At 47.0% G+C, this 21,187-nt stretch overlaps 1 protein-coding gene across 5 annotated transcripts in view; it reads left to right on the top strand.

The window, feature by feature from the left end:
• Positions 1-21,187, top strand: part of ADIPOR2 (adiponectin receptor 2) — a 311,375-nt gene that overhangs the window by 236,926 nt on the left and 53,262 nt on the right. For all 5 annotated transcript variants that reach the window (XM_069228093.1, XM_069228091.1, XM_069228092.1 and 2 more), the window contains exon 4: positions 16,839-17,010. In XM_069228093.1, coding sequence (XP_069084194.1) covers positions 16,839-17,010 — 172 coding nt within the window. The remainder of the gene's footprint in view (positions 1-16,838; positions 17,011-21,187) is intronic.

Genomic DNA, 21,187 nt, shown 5'->3' with positions numbered 1-21,187 from the left:
ACCACTTTAGTACTCACCATGTTTCAGTAATGGGTCTTCCGTAGATTAACATACTTGAATCAAAGTGGAAGTTCCACAGTATAACTTCAAAGCAGCTGACAATGTCAAACGTGCTATAAAACCCTGGAGCGCCTTCAGATCACAGTCCAAACCAGTGTTTCTCCATTGAATCCCTTTATTCCTTAATTTCCACACTAGCCTACATGTGTTTCATCTTGATAGGCTTCCTCAGGGCTAATAAATAGGAATCTCACTCCTCAGTATTATAACATCGGTAGGACTACAAATGTTATAATATAGATTGAGGAGTGCGATGGAGAGATATAAACCTGCTCAGCATTCTTGCCATGTACTTTGATTAAAACTGTGTTGCTCTAGGATACATCTTAAGTTATTACTACAGAGTTGCATTGGATCTACGTTTTATTCCTCTTAATTAGCCCGAGGAAGTCTATAGAGATGAAACACTTATAGGCTAGAGTCAATTTTTGTTTTATATATATAACTCTTTTTATTGATTTTCTGCAATTTAACCTGTAACAATACCATGTGTGAGAAGCAAGACCCCCCCCATATAGTTTTGTCCATGGAGGAATACTTAAGCTGGTACAGGTGCACAACATAACAAATGTGTAGGAAGTTGGCTCTGTATGTGCTATTTCAAAGTAAGGAATAGCATGCACAGAGTCCAAGGGTTCCCCTTAGAGGTAAAATAGTGGTAAAAAGAGATAATACTAATGCTCTATTTTGTGGTAGTGTGGTCGAGCAGTAGGCTTATCCAAGGAGTAGTGTTAAGCATTTGTTGTACATACACATAGGCAATAAATGAGGTACACACACTCAGAGACAAATCCAGCCAATAGGTTTTGTTATAGAAAAATATCTTTTCTTAGTTTATTTTAAGAACCACAGGTTAAAATTTTACATGTAATAGCTCATTTGAAAGGTATTGCAGGTGAGTACTCTAGGAACTTTGAATCATTACTTTAGCATGTATACTTTTCACATAAAACACATTAAGCTGTTTTAAAAGTGGACACAGTGCAATTTTCACAGTTCCTGGGGGAGGTAAGTTATTGTTAGTTTTCACAGGTAAGTAAGTCACTTACAGGTTTGAGTTTTTGGTCCAAGGTAGCCCACCGTTGGGGGTTCAGAGCAACCCCAAAGTTATCACACCAGCAGCTCAGGGCCGGTCAGGTGCAAAGGTCAAAGAGGTGCCCAAAACACATAGGCTATAATGGAGAGAGGGGGGTGCCCCGGTTCCAGTCTGCCAGCAGGTTAGTACCCGCGTCTTCGGAGGGCAGACCAGGGGGGTTTTGTAGGGCACCGGGGGGGACACAAAGTAGCACAGAAAGTACACCCTCAGCAGCGCGGGGGCGGCCGGGTGCAGTGTGCAAACACGCGTCTGGTTTCCTTCAGGTTTCAATGGGAGACCAAGGGGTCTCTTCAGCGATGCAGGCAAGGGGGGGGCTCCTCGGGGTAGCCACCACCTGGGCAAGGGAGAGGGCCTCCTGGGGGTCACTCCTGCACAGAAGTTCCGTTTCTTTAGGGGCTGGGGGCTGCGGGTGCAGGGTCTTTTCCAGCCGTCGGGAAATGGAGTTCAGACAGTCGCGGTCAGGGGGAGCCTGGGGATTCCCTCTGCAGGCGTCGCTGTGGGGGCTCAGGGGGGACAACTTTGGTTACTCAGTCGTAGAGTCGCCGGAGGGTCCTCCCTGAGTTGGTTGTTCTCCACCAATCGAGTCGGGTCGCCGGGTGCAGTGTTGCAAGTCTCACGCTTCTTGCGGGGAGTTGCAGGGGTCTTTAAATCTGCTCCTTGTAACAAAGTTGCAGTTCTTTTGGAGCAGGGCCGCTGTCCTCGGGAGTTTCTTGTCTTTTTCGAAGCAGGGCAGTCCTCAGAGGATTCAGAGGTCGCTGGTCCCTTGGAAAGCGTCGCTGGAGCAGGTTCTTTGGAAGGCAGGAGACAGGCCGGTAAGTCTGGGGCCAAGGCAGTTGGTGTCTTCTGTTCTTCCTCTGCAGGGGTTTGTCAGCTCGGCAGTCCTTCTTCTTGTAGTTGCAGGAATCTAATTTCTAGGTTCAGGGAGAGCCCTTAAATACTAAATTTAAGGGCGTGTTTAGGTCTGGGGGGTTAGTAGCCAATGGCTACTAGCCCTGAGGGTGAGTAACACCCTCTTTGTGCCTCCTCCCAGGGGGAGGGGGTCACATCCCTAATCCTATTGGGGGAATCCTCCATCTGCAAGATGGAGGATTTCTAAAAGTTAGAGTCACTTCAGCTCAGGACACCTTAGGGGCTGTCCTGACTGGCCAGTGACTCCTCCTTGTTGCTTTCTTTGTTCCCTCCAGCCTTGCCGCCAAAAGTGGGGGCCGTGGCCGGAGGGGGCGGGCAACTCCACTAAGCTGGAGTGCCCTGCTGTGCTGTGACAAAGGGGTGAGCCTTTGAGGCTCACCGCCAGGTGTTACAGCTCCTGCCTGGGGGAGGTGTTAGCATCTCCACCCAGTGCAGGCTTTGTTACTGGCCTCAGAGTGACAAAGGCACTCTCCCCATGGGGCCAGCAACATGTCTCTAGTGTGGCAGGCTGCTGGAACCAGTCAGCCTACACAGATAGTCGGTTAGGTTTCAGGGGGCACCTCTAAGGTGCCCTCTGTGGTGTATTTTACAATAAAATGTACACTGGCATCAGTATGCATTTATTGTGCTGAGAAGTTTGATACCAAACTTCCCAGTTTTCAGTGTAGCCATTATGGTGCTGTGGAGTTCGTGTAAAACAGACTCCCCAGACCATATATTCTTATGGCTACCCTGCAATTACAATGTCTAAGGTTTTGCTTAGACACTGTAGGGGCACAGTGCTTATGCACTGGTACCCTCACCTATGGTATAGTGCACCCTGCCTTAGGGCTGTAAGGCCTGCTAGAGGGGTGTCTTACCTATACTGCATAGGCAGTGAGAGGCTGGCATGGCACCCTGAGGGGAGTGCCATGTCGACTTACTCATTTTGTTCTCACTAGCACACACAAGCTGGTAAGCAGTGTGTCTGTGCTGAGTGAGGGGTCTCCAGGGTGGCATAATACATGCTGCAGCCCTTAGAGACCTTCCCTGGCATCAGGGCCCTTGGTACCAGAGGTACCAGTTACAAGGGACTTATCTGGATGCCAGGGTGTGCCAATTGTGGAATCAAAAGTACAGGTTAGGGAAAGAACACTGGTGCTGGGGCCTGGTTAGCAGGCCTCAGCACACTTTCAATTCAAAACATAGCATCAGCAAAGGCAAAAAGTCAGGGGGTAACTATGCCAAGGAGGCATTTCCTTACACAACCCCCCCCCCCCCTCCCCCCCAAAACGAAAGAGGATGAGACTAACCTTTCCCAAGAGAGTCTTCATTTTCTAAGTGGAAGAACCTGGAAAGGCCATCTACATTGGCATGGGCAGTCCCAGGTCTGTGTTCCACTACAAAGTCCATTCCCTGTAGGGAGATGGACCACCTCAACAGTTTTGGATTTTCACCTTTCGTTTGCATCAGCCATCTGAGAGGTCTGTGGTCAGTCTGAACTAGGAAGTGAGTACCAAAGAGGTATGGTCTCAGCTTCTTCAGGGACCAAACCACAGCAAAGGCCTCCCTCTCAATGGCACTCCAACGCTGCTCCCTGGGGAGTAACCTCCTGCTAATGAAAGCAACAGGCTGGTCAAGGCCATCATCATTTGTTTGGGACAAAACTGCCCCTATCCCATGTTCAGAGGCATCTGTTTGCACAATGAATTGCTTGGAGTAATCTGGAGCTTTTAGAACTGGTGCTGTGCACATAGCTTGTTTCAGGGTGTCAAAGGCCTGTTGGCATTCTACAGTCCAGTTTACTTTCTTGGGCATTTTCTTGGAGGTGAGTTCTGTGAGGGCTGTCACAATGGATCCATATCCCTTCACAAACCTCCTATAGTACCCAGTCAAGCCAAGGAATGCCCTGACTTGAGTCTGGGTTTTTGGAGCTACCCAGTCCAGAATAGTCTGGATCTTGGGTTGGAGTGGCTGAACTTGGCCTCCACCTACAAGGTGTCCCAAGTAAACCACAGTTCCCTGCCCTATCTGGCATTTGGATGCCTTGATAGAGAGGCCTGCAGATTGCAGAGCCTTCAAAACCTTCTTCAGGTGGACCAGGAGATCCTGCCAGGTGGAGCTGAAGACAGCAATATCATCGAGATAAGCTGCACTAAAGGATTCCAACCCAGCAAGGACTTGATTCACCAACCTTTGGAAGGTGGCAGGGGCATTCTTTAAACCAAAGGGCATAACAGTGAACTGATAATGCCCATCAGGTGTGGAGAATGCTGTCTTTTCATTTGCTCCAGGGGCCATTTTGATTTGCCAGTACCCTGCTGTTAAGTCAAAGGTACTTAAGAATTTGGCAGCCCCTAATTTGTCTATGAGCTCATCAGCTCTAGGAATGGGATGAGCATCTGTCTTGGTGACAGAGTTGAGACCTCTGTAGTCCACACAAAACCTCATCTCTCTCTTTCCTTCTTTGGTGTGAGGTTTGGGGACTAAGACCACTGGGCTAGCCCAGGGGCTGTCAGAGTGCTCTATTACTCCCAATTCCAGCATCTTGTGGACTTCCACCTTGATGCTTTCCTTAACTTGATCAGACTGTCTAAATATTTTGTTTTTGACAGGCATGCTGTCTCCTGTGTCCACATCATGGGTACACAGGTGTGTCTGACCAGGGGTTAGGGAAAAGAGTTCAGCAAACTGTTGTAGGACCTTCCTACAGTCAGCTTGCTGTTGGCTAGAGAGGGTGTCTGAGTAGATCACTCCATCTACTGAGCCATCTTTAGGGTCTGATGAGAGGAGATCAGGGAGAGGCTCACTCTCAGCTTCCTGGTCCTCATCTGTTACCATCAACAGATTTACATCAGCCCTGTCATGGAAGAGCTTAAGGCGGTTTACATGGATCACCCTCTTGGGGCTCCTGCTTGTGCCCAGGTCTACCAGGTAGGTGACCTGACTCTTCCTTTCTAGTACTGGGTAAGGGCCACTCCATTTGTCCTGGAGTGCCCTGGGAGCCACAGGCTCCAGAACCCAGACTTTCTGCCCTGGTTGAAATTCAACCAGTCCAGCCTTTTGGTCATACCACAACTTCTGGAGTTGTTGGCTGGCCTCAAGGTTTTTACTTGCCTTTTCCATGTACTCTGCCATTCTTGAGCGAAGGCTAAGTACATAGTCCACTATGTCTTGTTTAGGCTCATGAAGAGGTCTCTCCCAGCCTTCTTTAACAAGAGCAAGTGGTCCCCTTACAGGGTGGCCAAACAGAAGTTCAAAGGGTGAGAATCCTACTCCCTTCTGAGGCACCTCTCTGTAAGCAAAAAGCAGACATGGCAGGAGGACATCCCATCTCCTTTTGAGTTTTTCTGGGAGCCCCATGATCATGCCCTTTAATGTCTTGTTGAATCTCTCAACAAGGCCATTAGTTTGTGGATGATATGGTGTAGTGAATTTATAAGTCACTCCACACTCATTCCACATGTGTTTTAGGTAAGCTGACATGAAGTTGGTACCTCTGTCAGAAACCACCTCCTTAGGGAAACCCACTCTGGTAAAGATACCAATGAGGGCCTTGGCTACTGCAGGGGCAGTAGTCAACCTAAGGGGAATAGCTTCAGGATACCTAGTAGCATGATCCACTACTACTAGGATGTACATATTTCCTGAGGCTGTGGGAGGTTCTAGTGGACCAACTATGTCCACACCCACTCTTTCAAAGGGGACCCCCACCACTGGAAGTGGAATGAGGGGGGCCTTTGGATGCCCACCTGTCTTACCACTGGCTTGACAGGTGGGGCAGGAGAGGCAAAACTCCTTAACCTTCTGGGACATATTGGGCCAGTAGAAGTGGATGACCAACCTCTCCCACGTCTTGGTTTGTCCCAAATGCCCAGCAAGGGGAATATCATGGGCTAAGGTCAGAATAAACTCTCTGAAACCCTGAGGCACTACCACTCTCCTAGTGGCACCAGGTTTGGGATCTCTTGCCTCAGTGTACAGGAGTCCATCTTCCCAATAGACCCTATGTGTTCCATTTTTCTTGCCTTTGGACTCTTCAGCAGCTTGCTGCCTAAGGCCTTCAAGAGAGGGACAGGTTTCTTGTCCCTTACACAACTCTTCCCTTGAGGGTCCCCCTGGGCCCAAGAACTCAACCTGATAAGGTTCCAGCTCCATAGGCTCAGTTCCCTCAGAGGGCAGAACTTCTTCCTGAGAAGAGAGGTTCTCTTTTTGGTGTTGTGTTGCAGCTGGTTTCCCAGCTGACTTTCCTTTTCTCTTGGTAGGCTGGGCCATTTTTCCAGACTCCAGCTCTACTTTTTCACCCTGTGCCTTGCACTGTGCCCTAGTCTTGACACACACCAGTTCAGGGATACCCAGCATGGCTGCATGGGTTTTCAGTTCTACCTCAGCCCATGCTGAGGACTCCAGGTCGTTTCCAAGCAAACAGTCTACTGGGATATTTGAGGAGACCACCACCTGTTTCAGGCCATTGACCCCTCCCCACTCTAAAGTTACCATTGCCATGGGATGTACTTTAGTCTGATTGTCAGCATTGGTGACTGGATAGGTTTGTCCAGTCAGGTATTGGCCAGGGGAAACCAGTTTCTCTGTCACCATGGTGACACTGGCACCTGTATCCCTCAGGCCCTCTACACTTGTCCCATTAATTAAGAGCTGCTGCCTGTATTTTTGCATGTTAGGGGGCCAGGCAGCCAGTGTGGCTAAATCCACCCCACCCTCAGAGACTAATGTAGCTTCAGTGTGAAACCTGATTTGCTCTGGGCACACTGTTGATCCCACTTGGAAACTGGCCATTCCAATTTTAGCTGGATGGGAGTTAGAAGTGGTATCTTTCTTGGGACAGGCCTTGTCTCCAGTTTGGTGTCCAGACTGACTACAGTTACGACACCAGGCCTTTTTGGGATCAAAGTTTTTACCCTTGTACCCAGAATTGTTTTGTGAAGAGGCTCTGGGCCCACCCTCCTGTGCAGGTTTTTGGGGGCCTGTAGAAGACTCTTTACTATCTTTGTTTTTGGCTGTCTCACCACCTTTCCCCCGGGGAGGTTTTGTGACCCCTTTCTTTTGGTCACCCCCTGTGGAAGTTTTGGACACCCTAGTCTTGACCCAATGGTCCGCCTTCTTTCCCAATTCTTGGGGAGAAATTGGTCCTAGGTCCACCAGATGCTGATGCAGTTTATCATTGAAACAATTACTTAATAGGTGTTCTTTCACAAATAAATTGTACAGCCCATCATAATCATTTACACCATTGCCTTGAATCCAACCATCTAGTGTTTTTACTGAGTAGTCTACAAAGTCAACCCAGGTCTGGCTCGAGGATTTTTGAGCCCCCCTGAATCTAATCCTATACTCCTCAGTGGAGAATCCAAAGCCCTCAATCAGGGTACCCTTCATGAGGTCATAAGATTCTGTATCTTTTTTAGAGAGTGTGAGGAGTCTATCCCTACACTTTCCTGTGAACATTTCCCAAAGGAGAGCAGCCCAGTGAGATTTGTTCACTTTTCTGGTTTCACAAGCCCTCTCAAAAGCTGTGAACCATTTGGTGAGGTCATCACCATCTTCATATTTTGTTACAATCCCTTTGGGGATTTTCAACATGTCAGGAGAATCTCTGACCATATTTATGTTGCTGCCACCATTGATGGGTCCTAGGCCCATCTCTTGTCTTTCCCTTTCTATGGCTAGGATCTGTTTTTCCAAAGCCAATCTTTTGGCCATCCTGGCTAACTGGATGTCCTCTTCACTGGAGTTTTCCTCAGTGATTTCAGAGAGGCTGGACCCTCCTGTGAGGGAGCCAGCATCTCTGACTATTATTTTTGGAGTCAGGGCTTGAGAAGCTCTGTTCTCCCTAGATAGGACTGGTGGAGGGGATTCTTCCTCCAGTTCACTATCATCCTCCTCTGTGTTATCCACAGAGGGGTTGGCTCTATCATACTCTGCCAACAGCTCCTGGAGCTGTACTTTGGTAGGTCTGGAGACCATTGTTATTTTTCTTATGTTACAGAGTGACCTTAGCTCTTTCATCTGGAGATGGAGGTAAGGTGTGGTGTCGAGTTCCACCACATTCATCTCTGTACTAGACATTATTCTTCTAAAAGTTGGAATGCTTTTAAGAATCTAAAACTAGTTCTAGAATCTAATTCAAACTTTTACAAACTTTTAAACTCTAAAAGAAATGCTAACAGGGACTAACACAAGGCCCTAGCAGGACTTTAAAGAATTTAGAAAAATCAATTTCTAATGACAATTTTGGAATTTGTCGTGTGATCAGGTATTGGCTGAGTAGTCCAGCAAATGCAAAGTCTTGTACCCCACCGCTGATCCACCAATGTAGGAAGTTGGCTCTGTATGTGCTATTTCAAAGTAAGGAATAGCATGCACAGAGTCCAAGGGTTCCCCTTAGAGGTAAAATAGTGGTAAAAAGAGATAATACTAATGCTCTATTTTGTGGTAGTGTGGTCGAGCAGTAGGCTTATCCAAGGAGTAGTGTTAAGCATTTGTTGTACATACACATAGGCAATAAATGAGGTACACACACTCGGAGACAAATCCAGCCAATAGGTTTTGTTATAGAAAAATATATTTTCTTAGTTTATTTTAAGAACCACAGGTTAAAATTTTACATGTAATAGCTCATTTGAAAGGTATTGCAGGTGAGTACTCTAGGAACTTTGAATCATTACTTTAGCATGTATACTTTTCACATAAAACACAATAAGCTGTTTTAAAAGTGGACACTTAGTGCAATTTTCACAGTTCCTGGGGGAGGTAAGTTATTGTTAGTTTTCACAGGTAAGTAAGTCACTTACAGGTTTGAGTTTTTGGTCCAAGGTAGCCCACCGTTGGGGGTTCAGAGCAACCCCAAAGTTATCACACCAGCAGCTCAGGGCCGGTCAGGTGCAAAGGTCAAAGAGGTGCCCAAAACACACAGGCTATAATGGAGAGAGGGGGGTGCCCCGGTTCCAGTCTGCCAGCAGGTTAATACCCGCGTCTTCGGAGGGCAGACCAGGGGGGTTTTGTAGGGCACTGGGGGGGACACAAAGTAGCACAGAAAGTACACCCTCAGCAGCGCGGGGCGGCCGGGTGCAGTGTGCAAACACGCGTCGGGTTTCCTTCAGGTTTCAATGGGAGACCAAGGGGTTTCTTCAGCGATGCAGGCAAGGGGGGGGCTCCTCGGGGTAGCCACCACCTGGGCAAGGGAGAGGGCCTCCTGGGGGTCACTCCTGCACAGAAGTTCCGTTTCTTTAGGGGCTGGGGGCTGCGGGTGCAGGGTCTTTTCCAGCCGTCGGGAAATGGAGTTCAGACAGTCGCGGTCAGGGGGAGCCTGGGGATTCCCTCTGCAGGCGTCGCTGTGGGGGCTCAGGGGGGGGACAACTTTGGTTACTCACAGTCGTAGAGTCGCCGGAGGGTCCTCCCTGAGTTGGTTGTTCTCCACCAATCGAGTCGGGGTCGCCGGGTGCAGTGTTGCAAGTCTCACGCTTCTTGCGGGGAGTTGCAGGGGTCTTTAAATCTGCTCCTTGTAACAAAGTTGCAGTTCTTTTGGAGCAGGGCCGCTGTCCTCGGGAGTTTCTTGTCTTTTTCGAAGCAGGGCAGTCCTCGGAGGATTCAGAGGTCGCTGGTCCCTTGGAAAGCGTCGCTGGAGCAGGTTCTTTGGAAGGCAGGAGACAGGCCGGTAAGTCTGGGGCCAAGGCAGTTGGTGTCTTCTGTTCTTCCTCTGCAGGGGTTTGTCAGCTCGGCAGTCCTTCTTCTTGTAGTTGCAGGAATCTAATTTCTAGGTTCAGGGAGAGCCCTTAAATACTAAATTTAAGGGCGTGTTTAGGTCTGGGGGGTTAGTAGCCAATGGCTACTAGCCCTGAGGGTGAGTACACCCTCTTTGTGCCTCCTCCCAAGGGGAGGGGGTCACATCCCTAATCCTATTGGGGGAATCCTCCATCTGCAAGATGGAGGATTTCTAAAAGTTAGAGTCACTTCAGCTCAGGACACCTTAGGGGCTGTCCTGACTGGCCAGTGACTCCTCCTTGTTGCTTTCATTGTTCCCTCCAGCCTTGCCGCCAAACGTGGGGGCCGTGGCCGGAGGGGGCGGGCAACTCCACTAAGCTGGAGTGCCCTGCTGTGCTGTGACAAAGGGGTGAGCCTTTGAGGCTCACCGCCAGGTGTTACAGCTCCTGCCTGGGGGAGGTGTTAGCATCTCCACCCAGTGCAGGCTTTGTTACTGGCCTCAGAGTGACAAAGGCACTCTCCCCATGGGGCCAGCAACATGTCTCTAGTGTGGCAGGCTGCTGGAACCAGTCAGCCTACACAGATAGTCGGTTAGGTTTCAGGGGGCACCTCTAAGGTGCCCTCTGTGGTGTATTTTACAATAAAATGTACACTGGCATCAGTGTGCATTTATTGTGCTGAGAAGTTTGACCAAACTTACCAGTTTTCAGTGTAGCCATTATGGTGCTGTGGAGTTCGTGTAAAACAGACTCCCCAGGCCATATACTCTTATGGCTACCCTGCACTTACAATGTCTAAGGTTTTGCTTAGACACTGTAGGGGCACAGTGCTCATGCACTGGTACCCTCACCTATGGTATAGTGCACCCTGCCTTAGGGCTGTAAGGCCTGCTAGAGGGGTGTCTTACCTATACTGCATAGGCAGTGAGAGGCTGGCATGGCACCCTGAGGGGAGTGCCATGTCGACTTACTCATTTTGTTCTCACTAGCACACACAAGCTGGTAAGCAGTGTGTCTGTGCTGAGTGAGGGGTCTCCAGGGTGGCATAATACATGCTGCAGCCCTTAGAGACCTTCCCTGGCATCAGGGCCCTTGGTACCAGAGGTACCAGTTACAAGGGACTTATCTGGATACCAGGGTGTGCCAATTGTGGAATCAAAAGTACAGGTTAGGGAAAGAACACTGGTGCTGGGGCCTGGTTAGCAGGCCTCAGCACACTTTCAATTCAAAACATAGCATCAGCAAAGGCAAAAAGTCAGGGGGTAACCATGCCAAGGAGGCATTTCCTTACAAAATGCATCAGAATCTGCAACATGTTACATCGTACGATGTACTAATACAGTAAAGTAACCTAGTCATTCACACAGTCAACTGACAGGAATTCTAAAATACACACAGTTGGTTGTCTCAAAAATTTCAGCTCATAGGTCAATCACACCAGATCAATCCTCTACGTCAGTGCTGGTTTCAAAGTACAAGGCATCATCATTTGTAAAGCGTTACAACTGACTCCATGCTACCCCAAGTCTGCAACTGCCCTGTCATCTGTACGGGTCAGACGCTAATGCTGTTCCTCTGCCACTCCAGAAGATCCTGAAGCCAGTAATCAACCATCCTATGGCTACCCTGGGTTTAGCTAGCATGAAGGCCAGATGCTCGACTTTGTGTGCAATCTTCCATCCTCTGGGCTTAGCCATCACCTCCAGTAGACAGGCCAACGGGGTAATGGCGATTTCTAATCCAGTAGCTTCTACAGTTCTGGGGAGCATTGCCCTTCAGAACTGCTGCATCCCCCCACAGGACCATGCTAATTGGAGAAAGGAGGCATCTCCCTCCCCTAGTGGGATCTATCTATCTTGTTCAGTGTACGTGGTGTCATATAGGTGCGATGCACAAAATTTAAATGTAGAAGCTTGAATTTATTATTGCATGAGACAGTATGTACTAAAGATAATGTCCTGTTCGATGGCATCTGTCGCTGTAGATACACATGGTATGCATGAGTTACCCAGTTCGCATTCCCAGGCTTGACGTGCGGCACAGGGTTTTTTAACTATGTCCCCCTGCAGTGCCTTACAAAATAAAATAATCAAGTGTCTCCACTCTCCCCAGCGTTTTAGTCCTCACTGTACCGCAGATGCTTGTGGGGCCGCTGGGAAATCACACCACACCTACTGCACAACACTTTCCAGTTTAGCAAAATGCAGAAAATTACCTGGACCTAGTTCAAATGTTTCTTGCGCCTCCTGGAATGAGAGGAAGAGCTCCCCCGGATATAAAGCCCCTGCCACCATGCAACCCCCACTCTCCATTGTTCCATAGACATATTATCCTCTATAGCTCATAACTGGGCTCGGTCCCATCATTTCAGCTCCCTGTCGAATAGGGCGTGACGAAGTACCCTCTTGACCACCTGCTCCCACACTGTCATGGTATGTGAACCAGATACAGGACTGTTTGGTCCAGTCGGCCACCTTTTATCAGGATCCTGGCTATTGTATCAGGGCCAAGCATCCCCTCAAAGAGCCGCTTTTCCCATGTGTTAGTCTCAGCTAGCCACTTCGCAGCGTGCTGAAGATATGCCGCCTAATGATACACCCTGATATCTGGGACAGCCAACCCGCCAGCCTCCAGGTCCCACTGGAGTGCACATAGAGCTACCCTACTGCTGCAACCAGACCAGGGAGATCAACAAACTATCCAATCGGGTGAACAACTGGGGACTCACTGGAAAGTTTTACACCAGATATAAACAGTGTGGGAGAAACACCATCTTGGCAACTGCAGCTTTACCCATCACTGACGATGTTAACTTATTCCAGAACAGAAACGAGTGTTCCAAATTCACCATCACTCTCTCCAAGTTGAACCGTCTATAGTCTGCCTCTGTATGAGTAACCCAAATGCCTAAATATCGAAAGCCCTGTAGCTCCTAACGGAGGTCCACAGCCAGCAGCTCCTCCATGGATGTACCGCGCAGAGCACCCAGAGGAAATAAATATGATTTATGTGCTTTTATCCGAAGGCCGCCCCGAAGTCTGTCAGGCGTTGTAGCTAGAGTGGAAATCAAGGAATAGAGTATCATCAAGAAGCCCTGGTCTGGACTGCCCTTTGCAGTCACTCTGGGATGTTATGAATGAATTCTTGGGGTTGGCAGTTGCTGAACACTGAACAGGGATAGCAAGCTGTTGCCAGAAGTCCTGGCATGTGGTGTCAGTAAAGGTCTCACCTTCATCATCTGCCAAGGTCTCTGACAGAATAAATGCTGTACGATTCAAAGTAACAGATATCTTACCACCTGTGAAAAATAATGTTAGCCAGGGGTGGGCGAGCAGAGAACCGCCTGATAAATCAGCAGGGCAGACATGAATGGTGAAGAACAAAATGTGTGAAGTCTGTTAGTGTCTTGTCCTTAGTTGATCTTACATAAGCTTGCACGTGGTTAGAAGAAATCTAGTTTCAGACAGTTGCTTGCCCTCATAAGTGGTGTTACAAAAGGTGGCATGAGGCACAAGCCAATTTGCAGATAAGAGGCGATGCACCTCTGAAATTGTATACACAAATAAATTGTTTTGGTATTGCCGCTAGCCTCACTGGGCAGTGAAATTTGTTCTACATCGTCTGTACCAGGCGAAAATGAAGGCGCCTTAAAAGTCGTACAATCTTACAACGTAGTTTGGACTTTTGTTTAAGCTTCGTCTTGAGTTTCTCTGTAGGAAGTTCCTATCTGTGTTCTCCAGTTTTGAGGAAACTATGTTCATTTTGTTTTAGTATATTTGTTATAGTTGATGTTCTCTGTGTTTAAAGCACTGTCTACAGACCTTGAAATAAACAATCACCAGGCTCTGAACGTTAAATGTGACCTTTCTTAAATACATAAAGCCTCACACAAATCTATCCTCGTTTACCAGCACTCTTATGTTTATTTGCTGAGCATCTTGAAACGAAATACTCTACATTAGTTAATGTCATCATTGCATAAGGACTTATTGTAGATGGTAACAATATTTAGTATGTGGTCGAGACGGTGCTGCGCGAGACTAGCAAAATATTCCCTCTCGCAGTCCAGGGAGTGATCCTGCTGCATCTCATGCCCACTGGAGCGATAGTTCTTTTAGATTTTGAGGTTATTCTGAGCTTTTGCTTGGAGTCATGGGAGCCAAAAGTGGATGTTTCTCGGTATTAATGAGCATATCAACGGCTTCCTCCTGTGCCTTCATTAGAGCGATAAAAGCCCTTGGTAAGCTACTGCAAAGGATGGGAGTGGTAAATTGTGTGGATCTATTAAGACTGAATGAATGGTATGTTATCAACATTTGTATAGCACACATTTGCTATCTGAATGCTCTTGTGATCTTGGCGGTCTCTGTGTGCCCTTCTGCTAAGCTGTGTGGTTTCTTGGTAATAGTAATTGTGTATGGTGTGTGGAATAATGGAATTAGTTATTGATATATGCGCAGTTGATGGTTCCTGCTTTATACAAAGCGATATCCACTCTAGTTGTTTGCTGATACCCCAACATCTTAAGTGACCAGGACTCCTTTAGTGGGAAGACAGAGAGGACACTGGCCCCACCACCATCCCCCGTGGCAATCCAAGCCACGCCCAGCTGGAGCTTCTCTCCTCTAGCGCTTTCAAACATGAAGAGCAAGAGAGGTTGTGACAACACTTAAGACCACCACCCCTCAAATGAAGACCACCCTAGGGTCGTAAGTATGCTCGGCTCTGACACTCACTGAAGCCTCACAACGTGGCCATGCGCTGAGGCAGACCAACCCTCGCACAGGAGTTGGGCTCTTAGCCCCATGCACAAAAGACTGCTGGCTCCTCCGCCTTTGGACTCTGGTCAGCCCTGAGAAAAGGAGCCTTCCCAGTCCCTCAGTCCCTCTCGACCATCAAGACCCACATGGGCCAAAGTTGCTGATCAGTCTCATCCCCACTCGAAGCTGGCACCTGGGCAAACTGTTGACAGCAAAAGCACTTTTGATGGCCAGCTGAGAGAATTTGGAGCAGTCCATTCTGCACAACTCCAAGAAGAGCTTGACGCTAGGCAGAAGCCCCTTTTCATTCATTCAATCATGGGATGTTTTGGTGAAGCCACTTCTGTCGAAGCCAACAGAGACCCTGCATTGCAAGAGGAGACTTGCTTTCAAGAGGAGACCCCCCCCTGCACCTCATCCATCCAGTACCAAAGAGACATAGAGACAGTGGCCTTAGCTCATGCCCCCTATGTTCTACCCTCCTCCACTGCCTCCACCATCCTCACTGCAGTGCTCACGAGCACCACCCCAGCTACCACTGCCAGAGTTGTACGTAGGGGTCCCCACAAATCTTTTGGGATTTTTAAAATCCTGCTGATCCATATCACTCAACCCATCTATGACTCTACCTTTAAGCCCTCAGATCTTGAGCACTAAGGGCATCAGTTCCTCCCAGCTTCCCATCTCAAAGCTTGTCATAGCTTGGTGGATAGTCAAGTGCATCCAGACCTGTAAAAAAAAAAAAACTGAACGGACCCTGCTCCCTGTCACCCCACCTTTCCCAGGCACACTCGACCCATTAATAAAGGGCACAACCATGGCTAGCTGACATATGCAAAACATCCACCTGGTCAACCCCACACACATTTACCAAACACTATTGTGTGGGTATACTAGCTCGATAGTAGGCAGTGCTGAGCAAGACAGTATTGAGAACTTTGTTTCAGACAACTGCACCATACGCATGCTAACCTCCGCTAATAGAGTGTACTGCTTTACAGTCTATGCAGAACATGTGTATCTCAAGCCTCACATACTACAAACAGAAAATGTTAAACTGTAAGGATCTGTTCAAATTGTGTAGTGCTGTAGATTCATATGCATGCACCCTCCTTCCTGGAAGTTTAAGTTCACTGCATATCTCTTCTCTTGTGACCTGTTTGACACTGCACAATATGCATGGTATGTTCTTTTGCCACTTAAACATACTTGTTCCTCACTGTGAGCAAAACAATCTAACTTGGAGCCTGAGCCCATGCGCATTGTACAACAGAGTCACAGTGCATGCATGATTCGAAAGACTTCTCTGAAGAAAAGGATTCTACAAATGTCCGAGCCCAGCATTAGACGACAGGAATATGTTGAGCATGTGAATCTACAGCACTGCCTGCTACAACCCCATGCTTACAAGGTTAGTAACATTTTCCTTTCTACTATATTTGCTGTGGATTTTCTCAGATTTTCGGTACGGACATTTGCAGGTGCACAATGTAATCATTATTAAAACCTCAGCAAAGCCAATCATTTGTTTTGCCATTTCTAAAATGATGAAATATTCTTTCTTGTGGAGGAGACCATGGATTGTCTCTTGCAATGTAAGTGTTTCAACTAATGCCTCATTCACCATCTTCCCCTGCTGATAAATATGCATACCACACGTTCATGTTCCCGGGCAGGTTGTTCCCTCGTCCTCCCATGTGCTGCTTCTCTGGCTAGGTCCTTCCTATTGCTGGGCCCAGCCCGTGGAATGAATGTGACTTCACCTATCCTTTTATTTAAAATGGGAATTACGAAAGCCCATTGTCTTTTTTAGCTTCCTACTTGTTGCTTAATGTCGTATTTTTCCTCACGCTATGCACTTTTTCATGATTTGATGAATCGCTTTCATATAATTGTATTTGTACCAGCAATTTGAAGAAAAACACTTTATAAATTCAAGTAAATAAATAAATGAACAACCTTAGACTTGATATTTTATTACTTATCACAGCTTGGTCTGCATAATGTTCATGACCACAGAACATCCAACGACCCAAAACTTTAGCGATATGTACATATTTTGAGCTTTTGGATTAGTAAAAACATCATCACATTCTGTTACTGAATTCTTTTTGTTATATTTCAAAACTGAAATTGCATTGCATTTTTTTTTTTTACTACAAGCTGTTAGGTTTTTTTAGCCTGTTAACTTACTTGTAATACAAATAAGTTTGTCAGCATCACTTCATGTTTAAAAGTGGCGGTGTGTCAGCTTGGAAAGTGTCCCAGATAGGTTTAGGAGTGACTAATCCATGTGCGTGTTCACTTGTGCAGGTTTGGGAAGGTCGATGGCGCGTCATCCCGCACGATGTTTTACCTGACTGGCTAAAGGATAACGACTACCTTCTGCACGGGCACAGACCACCATTGCCCTCCTTCCGAGCCTGCTTCAAAAGCATTTTCAGGATACACACAGAGACGGGCAACATCTGGACGCACCTCTTAGGTAGGTGTTGGTGCACAGCAGGCACAACTGTGGCTGCAGGAAGCAGTTTGCCGAACTTTGACATCATCTCTGCAGTGCAAAGGACATTTTGGGCTTTAAGGCAACATATAAGCAACCTGGATCAAAGGATTTTTTTTTTTTTTTTTAAGTCAAGTCAAATTAGACTGGTAAAAGGCACAAGGAAAATAACCCGGTTTATTATGTTGGTATTTGTGTTCAGTTATGTTTATGTGAAATCAGTATTCCATAATTTCCAGTATTACACCACAGGTGATCAAGTCTGCAGCTTTAAAAAAGAAAACCTTTGTCATGTACAAAACGCTGTTGTTCATTTTTAGGAAATTTGCATCCTTCCCAAAGCATGGATATTCAAACTTTTTCGAAGTCAGAAATCCCATTCATCATGTTCTTATCTGCGGAAAATGTATCATTCCCTTTCGTAGTTGCACTTAGGACACAGCCTTTGCTCTTCTGGTCCTTTTAATGATGCGGTGTTAGAAATGTGTGTGAAGACCAAAATATTCAAAGGAGAATGTCAACAGGTTTGACACTCTTGGTTCACCGAAATCCCTAAGGGAATAGAACATTTATTCAGCGCTTTATACATTAAAACTGTTGCTAAGCAAAGCTCTACTCATCACAACAGAATAAGAACATTTCTTTAGAGGCGTGTCTGAGTTACAGATGTAGATGCTGTGCATCATTAAATAAACGGGCCACTAGATACAGAATTAAAATCTTTTTGTAATTTTGGCCAACTATGGACCTTGGAATTGTTGGAGAAATTACTTTCTTAAAATTCATATTACCCACAAAGCCTCTAACGTCCGTTTATTTTAGGCCCGGTGGTTAATTTCAGCGGCGGGTGCAGGTGGGGGTCCACCAGCATTTTTTTCTTTTTTGGAAACCCGGATTTAATTCATCAGTGTTTGACAGAAAACAGTGAAATGGGAGAAGCGAGGATGGAAAATAACCTCCAAGAGGAGTTAAAAGGGCATGGAGCCTAGGGTGGGGGTTAAAAAAGCATGAGGGAGAAACAAAGACTAGACAACCTTGGTATCCGGCATTCTGAGATTGAGCCGTGGTGCTGGCAGTCTTCTAAACCAGACTTGGAGCCTTAACATTACTCCACAGGACCTTTTGGATATATATATTAGATTTATGTTGGGAGTTGAGAAAGACTGAAAATGTGAAGGGATTCATTCGTCACGCTCCCAGGAAGCTCTGGCAAGAGGACTGCATTACTGAGGCTGCACAGTGCTGTCCGCTGAGGCTATTTATAAAACATTGTACCCCCTCTCAATGTCTCAGTCCTAGGCATCCTTTCCTTTCCTTTTTTTTCCCAATAGTTTCAAGTTTATAGGTCTACATTTTTGTTCTACTGACCTCTATCAAGGTTGGTGGTTTTCTTTATACAGATGCACTTCAGACTTCGAAGTCTGTGTCTTTTATATAATTTCAGTTCCAAATATCTGATGTAGCAGTGCAAAGCCGTTTATATTTGTGACTTTTCTGACGCCCTCCCCTGGCTCTCTGCATAGTTTTTTGGGTCGAGCGCACAAGCGCTCTTGGCCTGTTGTAATCTCTCTGTGGGCTTTTAACCACGCCCACTTTTGCTATTCATTCTTTGTTGTGCTTCTCTTAAATGCTTTATTTTTATTGGGATGCCCCTCCTTTGTGTGCTGAGTTCCCTCCCAGGCGATTTTCTAAGTGAACATTTTTGTTGGCCATCACACTACTTCACGCTTCTTCCTGTTACAACGTGTGATGGCCCCTCCTCCAGTTTCGGTTTGCCTTTCATCCCAGACACGATTCTTTTTAGACATTTACGCAGGGAGCCAATAACCCACGCCCTCACGCTCATGGCAGCCGTGGCACTTTGAATTGACTTGCTTCTGTCAACTGTTTTACTTTTCATTTTCAATTTATGTGGCAAGAAAAGTCCTGTTAGGAATTTACAGCGCTAATAGCTCTAACACAAGCAAACGCGAGACCCATTGCATTGCAAATGCTTGTTGATAGTATGCTAACACGCACGGCTGCACTCCAGACAAAGACTGCTTACTTCTGCTAAAGGATGTACTCCGTATTTAACTCTGCTTACTCCAATTTCAAATCCTCTTTTTCACCATGAGCCTTTGAAGTTGTAAGGAAATGGACTTGGGGCTCTCAGCCAATAGCTACTCCACATTATTGACAACCTCGCCCAATAACACCCGCCCACTTGCTTGTCTTTGCTGCATTTTTAATGACATTAGATCGACACCGTTCACAAAGCGAACTACAGCAACTGCTATTGCAGAACTGTGCCCTGTCTTTCCCCCCCAACTGTTGCCTACCTTGGTTTCGACACTTGCACGCCTTCAATTCCTCAACCATTTAAGACGGTGGCTAGAATATTTATGGGTGTTGAATATTATGTTCTTCGGTTTGAGCATACATTGCAAAATGTAATGCGGTCCTTCAGGTGACGTGGCACAGTATCTTCAGAGCAACTTGCTTTTAATGCAGCTGGGTGTCAGTGTCGTGGCACCCGTTATTCAGAAAACAACTTACTCATACTCCGTGTACGTTTTCATCTCTTCTTTGTCTTCTCAGTTTTTAGAAAACCGATGCCACTGTATGCTACTGCCAAAAACTGATTCTGGAAGCTGTCAGACATAAAAAAAAATAAAAAAAAGTCGATGCACACAGGGCCCATTCTGTGTACTTGCTCCTCCCTTGCAGACTTTACGTATTCACTTGCTCTCGCTGTTTTCTGTCTGCAATGATAAACGCAAACAAGTTTCATTCTCCCGTTTTTTGGTCCAAGTACCTCTGGTGTGTTATTACGTTGAGGTCCCAGACCATTTTATGCCATGCAAATATTATCTAAAACTTTCTTTCCAACTCTTATCACAGCTTTGCGTGGTGTCTTTCAGGTTGACCCGGTCTGAATATATTCCTGTAATGCAACAGATAGTTTTATTTAGTTGTTCTAACTAACCGTGTGTGACATCCTTTCTTCTAGATTGTGCTTTAGTGTTTTTTTTGGGTGCAGAAATTGCACTTGTGTCCCTTTCAGTAACCTGATCAGATACATTCAAAAACTTACCAGAGTGCTTTTTAGGTCTCACCTAAGGCAGCACATGCTCTGTCTTTTGCTAAACATATTGCTATCCTACAGTGGGCTTGGAGCAGGCCCATTGCCTGCCATTGGTTGGCTGGTTGGCTTAATTGTTACTCTCATATGCTTCCTCCTTATGTTTTAGCTGTGTGGCTTTTCTTTCCTCTGCTTGTGTTTGTCCCATCCTTGGCGCATAGATGCATCACTGTTTCTTTACACTGCTCGCTCTTTCAGGTGCTCCTTTTTTCCTTTAATTTAAGCACTCTACGAGAGTGCATGTGCTTTCCAGCTGTCTCTGTTTTGTACTTCTCCCCCCCCTCCACTTTTCTCTTTCTCGCAACTCCCTCAATTGCCGTTCTCCCTGCCTCCCGCACACCCTCCTTTGCCATTCTTGCTACCCAACTAACTGTTCTTTGTCTATTTGCTCCCCCACTCCCTCCTGCCGAGCCACCATTGTCTGTTTGCGTGCCCAGCCCCTCCCACTCACCCTCCATTGACTGTTTACCTCCTCAGTCCCTCCTATCAGCCCCCCGTTGTTAGTTTTCTTCCCTAGCTTTGCCCCTCCACCCTCCTTTATCAGCATGTTTCCCCAGGCCCATCCACCCACCCTCTGTTGTTCGCTTGCTTCCTTAGCTCCTCCTATCCACCCTCTGTAGTCTGTGTTCTTCCCCAGCCCGTCAACCCATCCTCTTTTGTCTGTGTGCTTCTACAAATTGAACCCACCCACCCTCTGTTGTCTGTTCACAGCCCCCCCCAAGCCACTATTTGTTGTTCGTGTGCTTCCCCAAGCCCTCTACCCACCCATCATTGTCCATGTGCTCCCAAGTCCCCTCCGCCCAACCTCACTTGACTGTGTGCTTCCCCATTCTGTCTCATCCACCTTTTCTTGGGCATGTGCACCTCTATATCCCTCCAGCCCACCCTCAGTTGTCCATGTGTCCCCCTTCTCTCCCACCCACCTTTGTCAGCTTGCTGCCCTAGCCCCTCCTGCCCCTACTCAGCTTACTCTCATAGCCTCTGGGGCTCCCTCAGTGGCAGCTTGCGCTGCTCACTCACCTATCATTGTCCGCT

This window comes from Pleurodeles waltl, chromosome 4_1 (genome assembly GCF_031143425.1).
Source record: "Pleurodeles waltl isolate 20211129_DDA chromosome 4_1, aPleWal1.hap1.20221129, whole genome shotgun sequence".
In the NCBI taxonomy this organism is placed as follows: Eukaryota; Metazoa; Chordata; class Amphibia; order Caudata; family Salamandridae; genus Pleurodeles; species Pleurodeles waltl.
The sequence above is the reverse complement of the archived record's forward strand: the minus strand, read 5'-3'. Positions and strand labels throughout refer to the sequence as shown.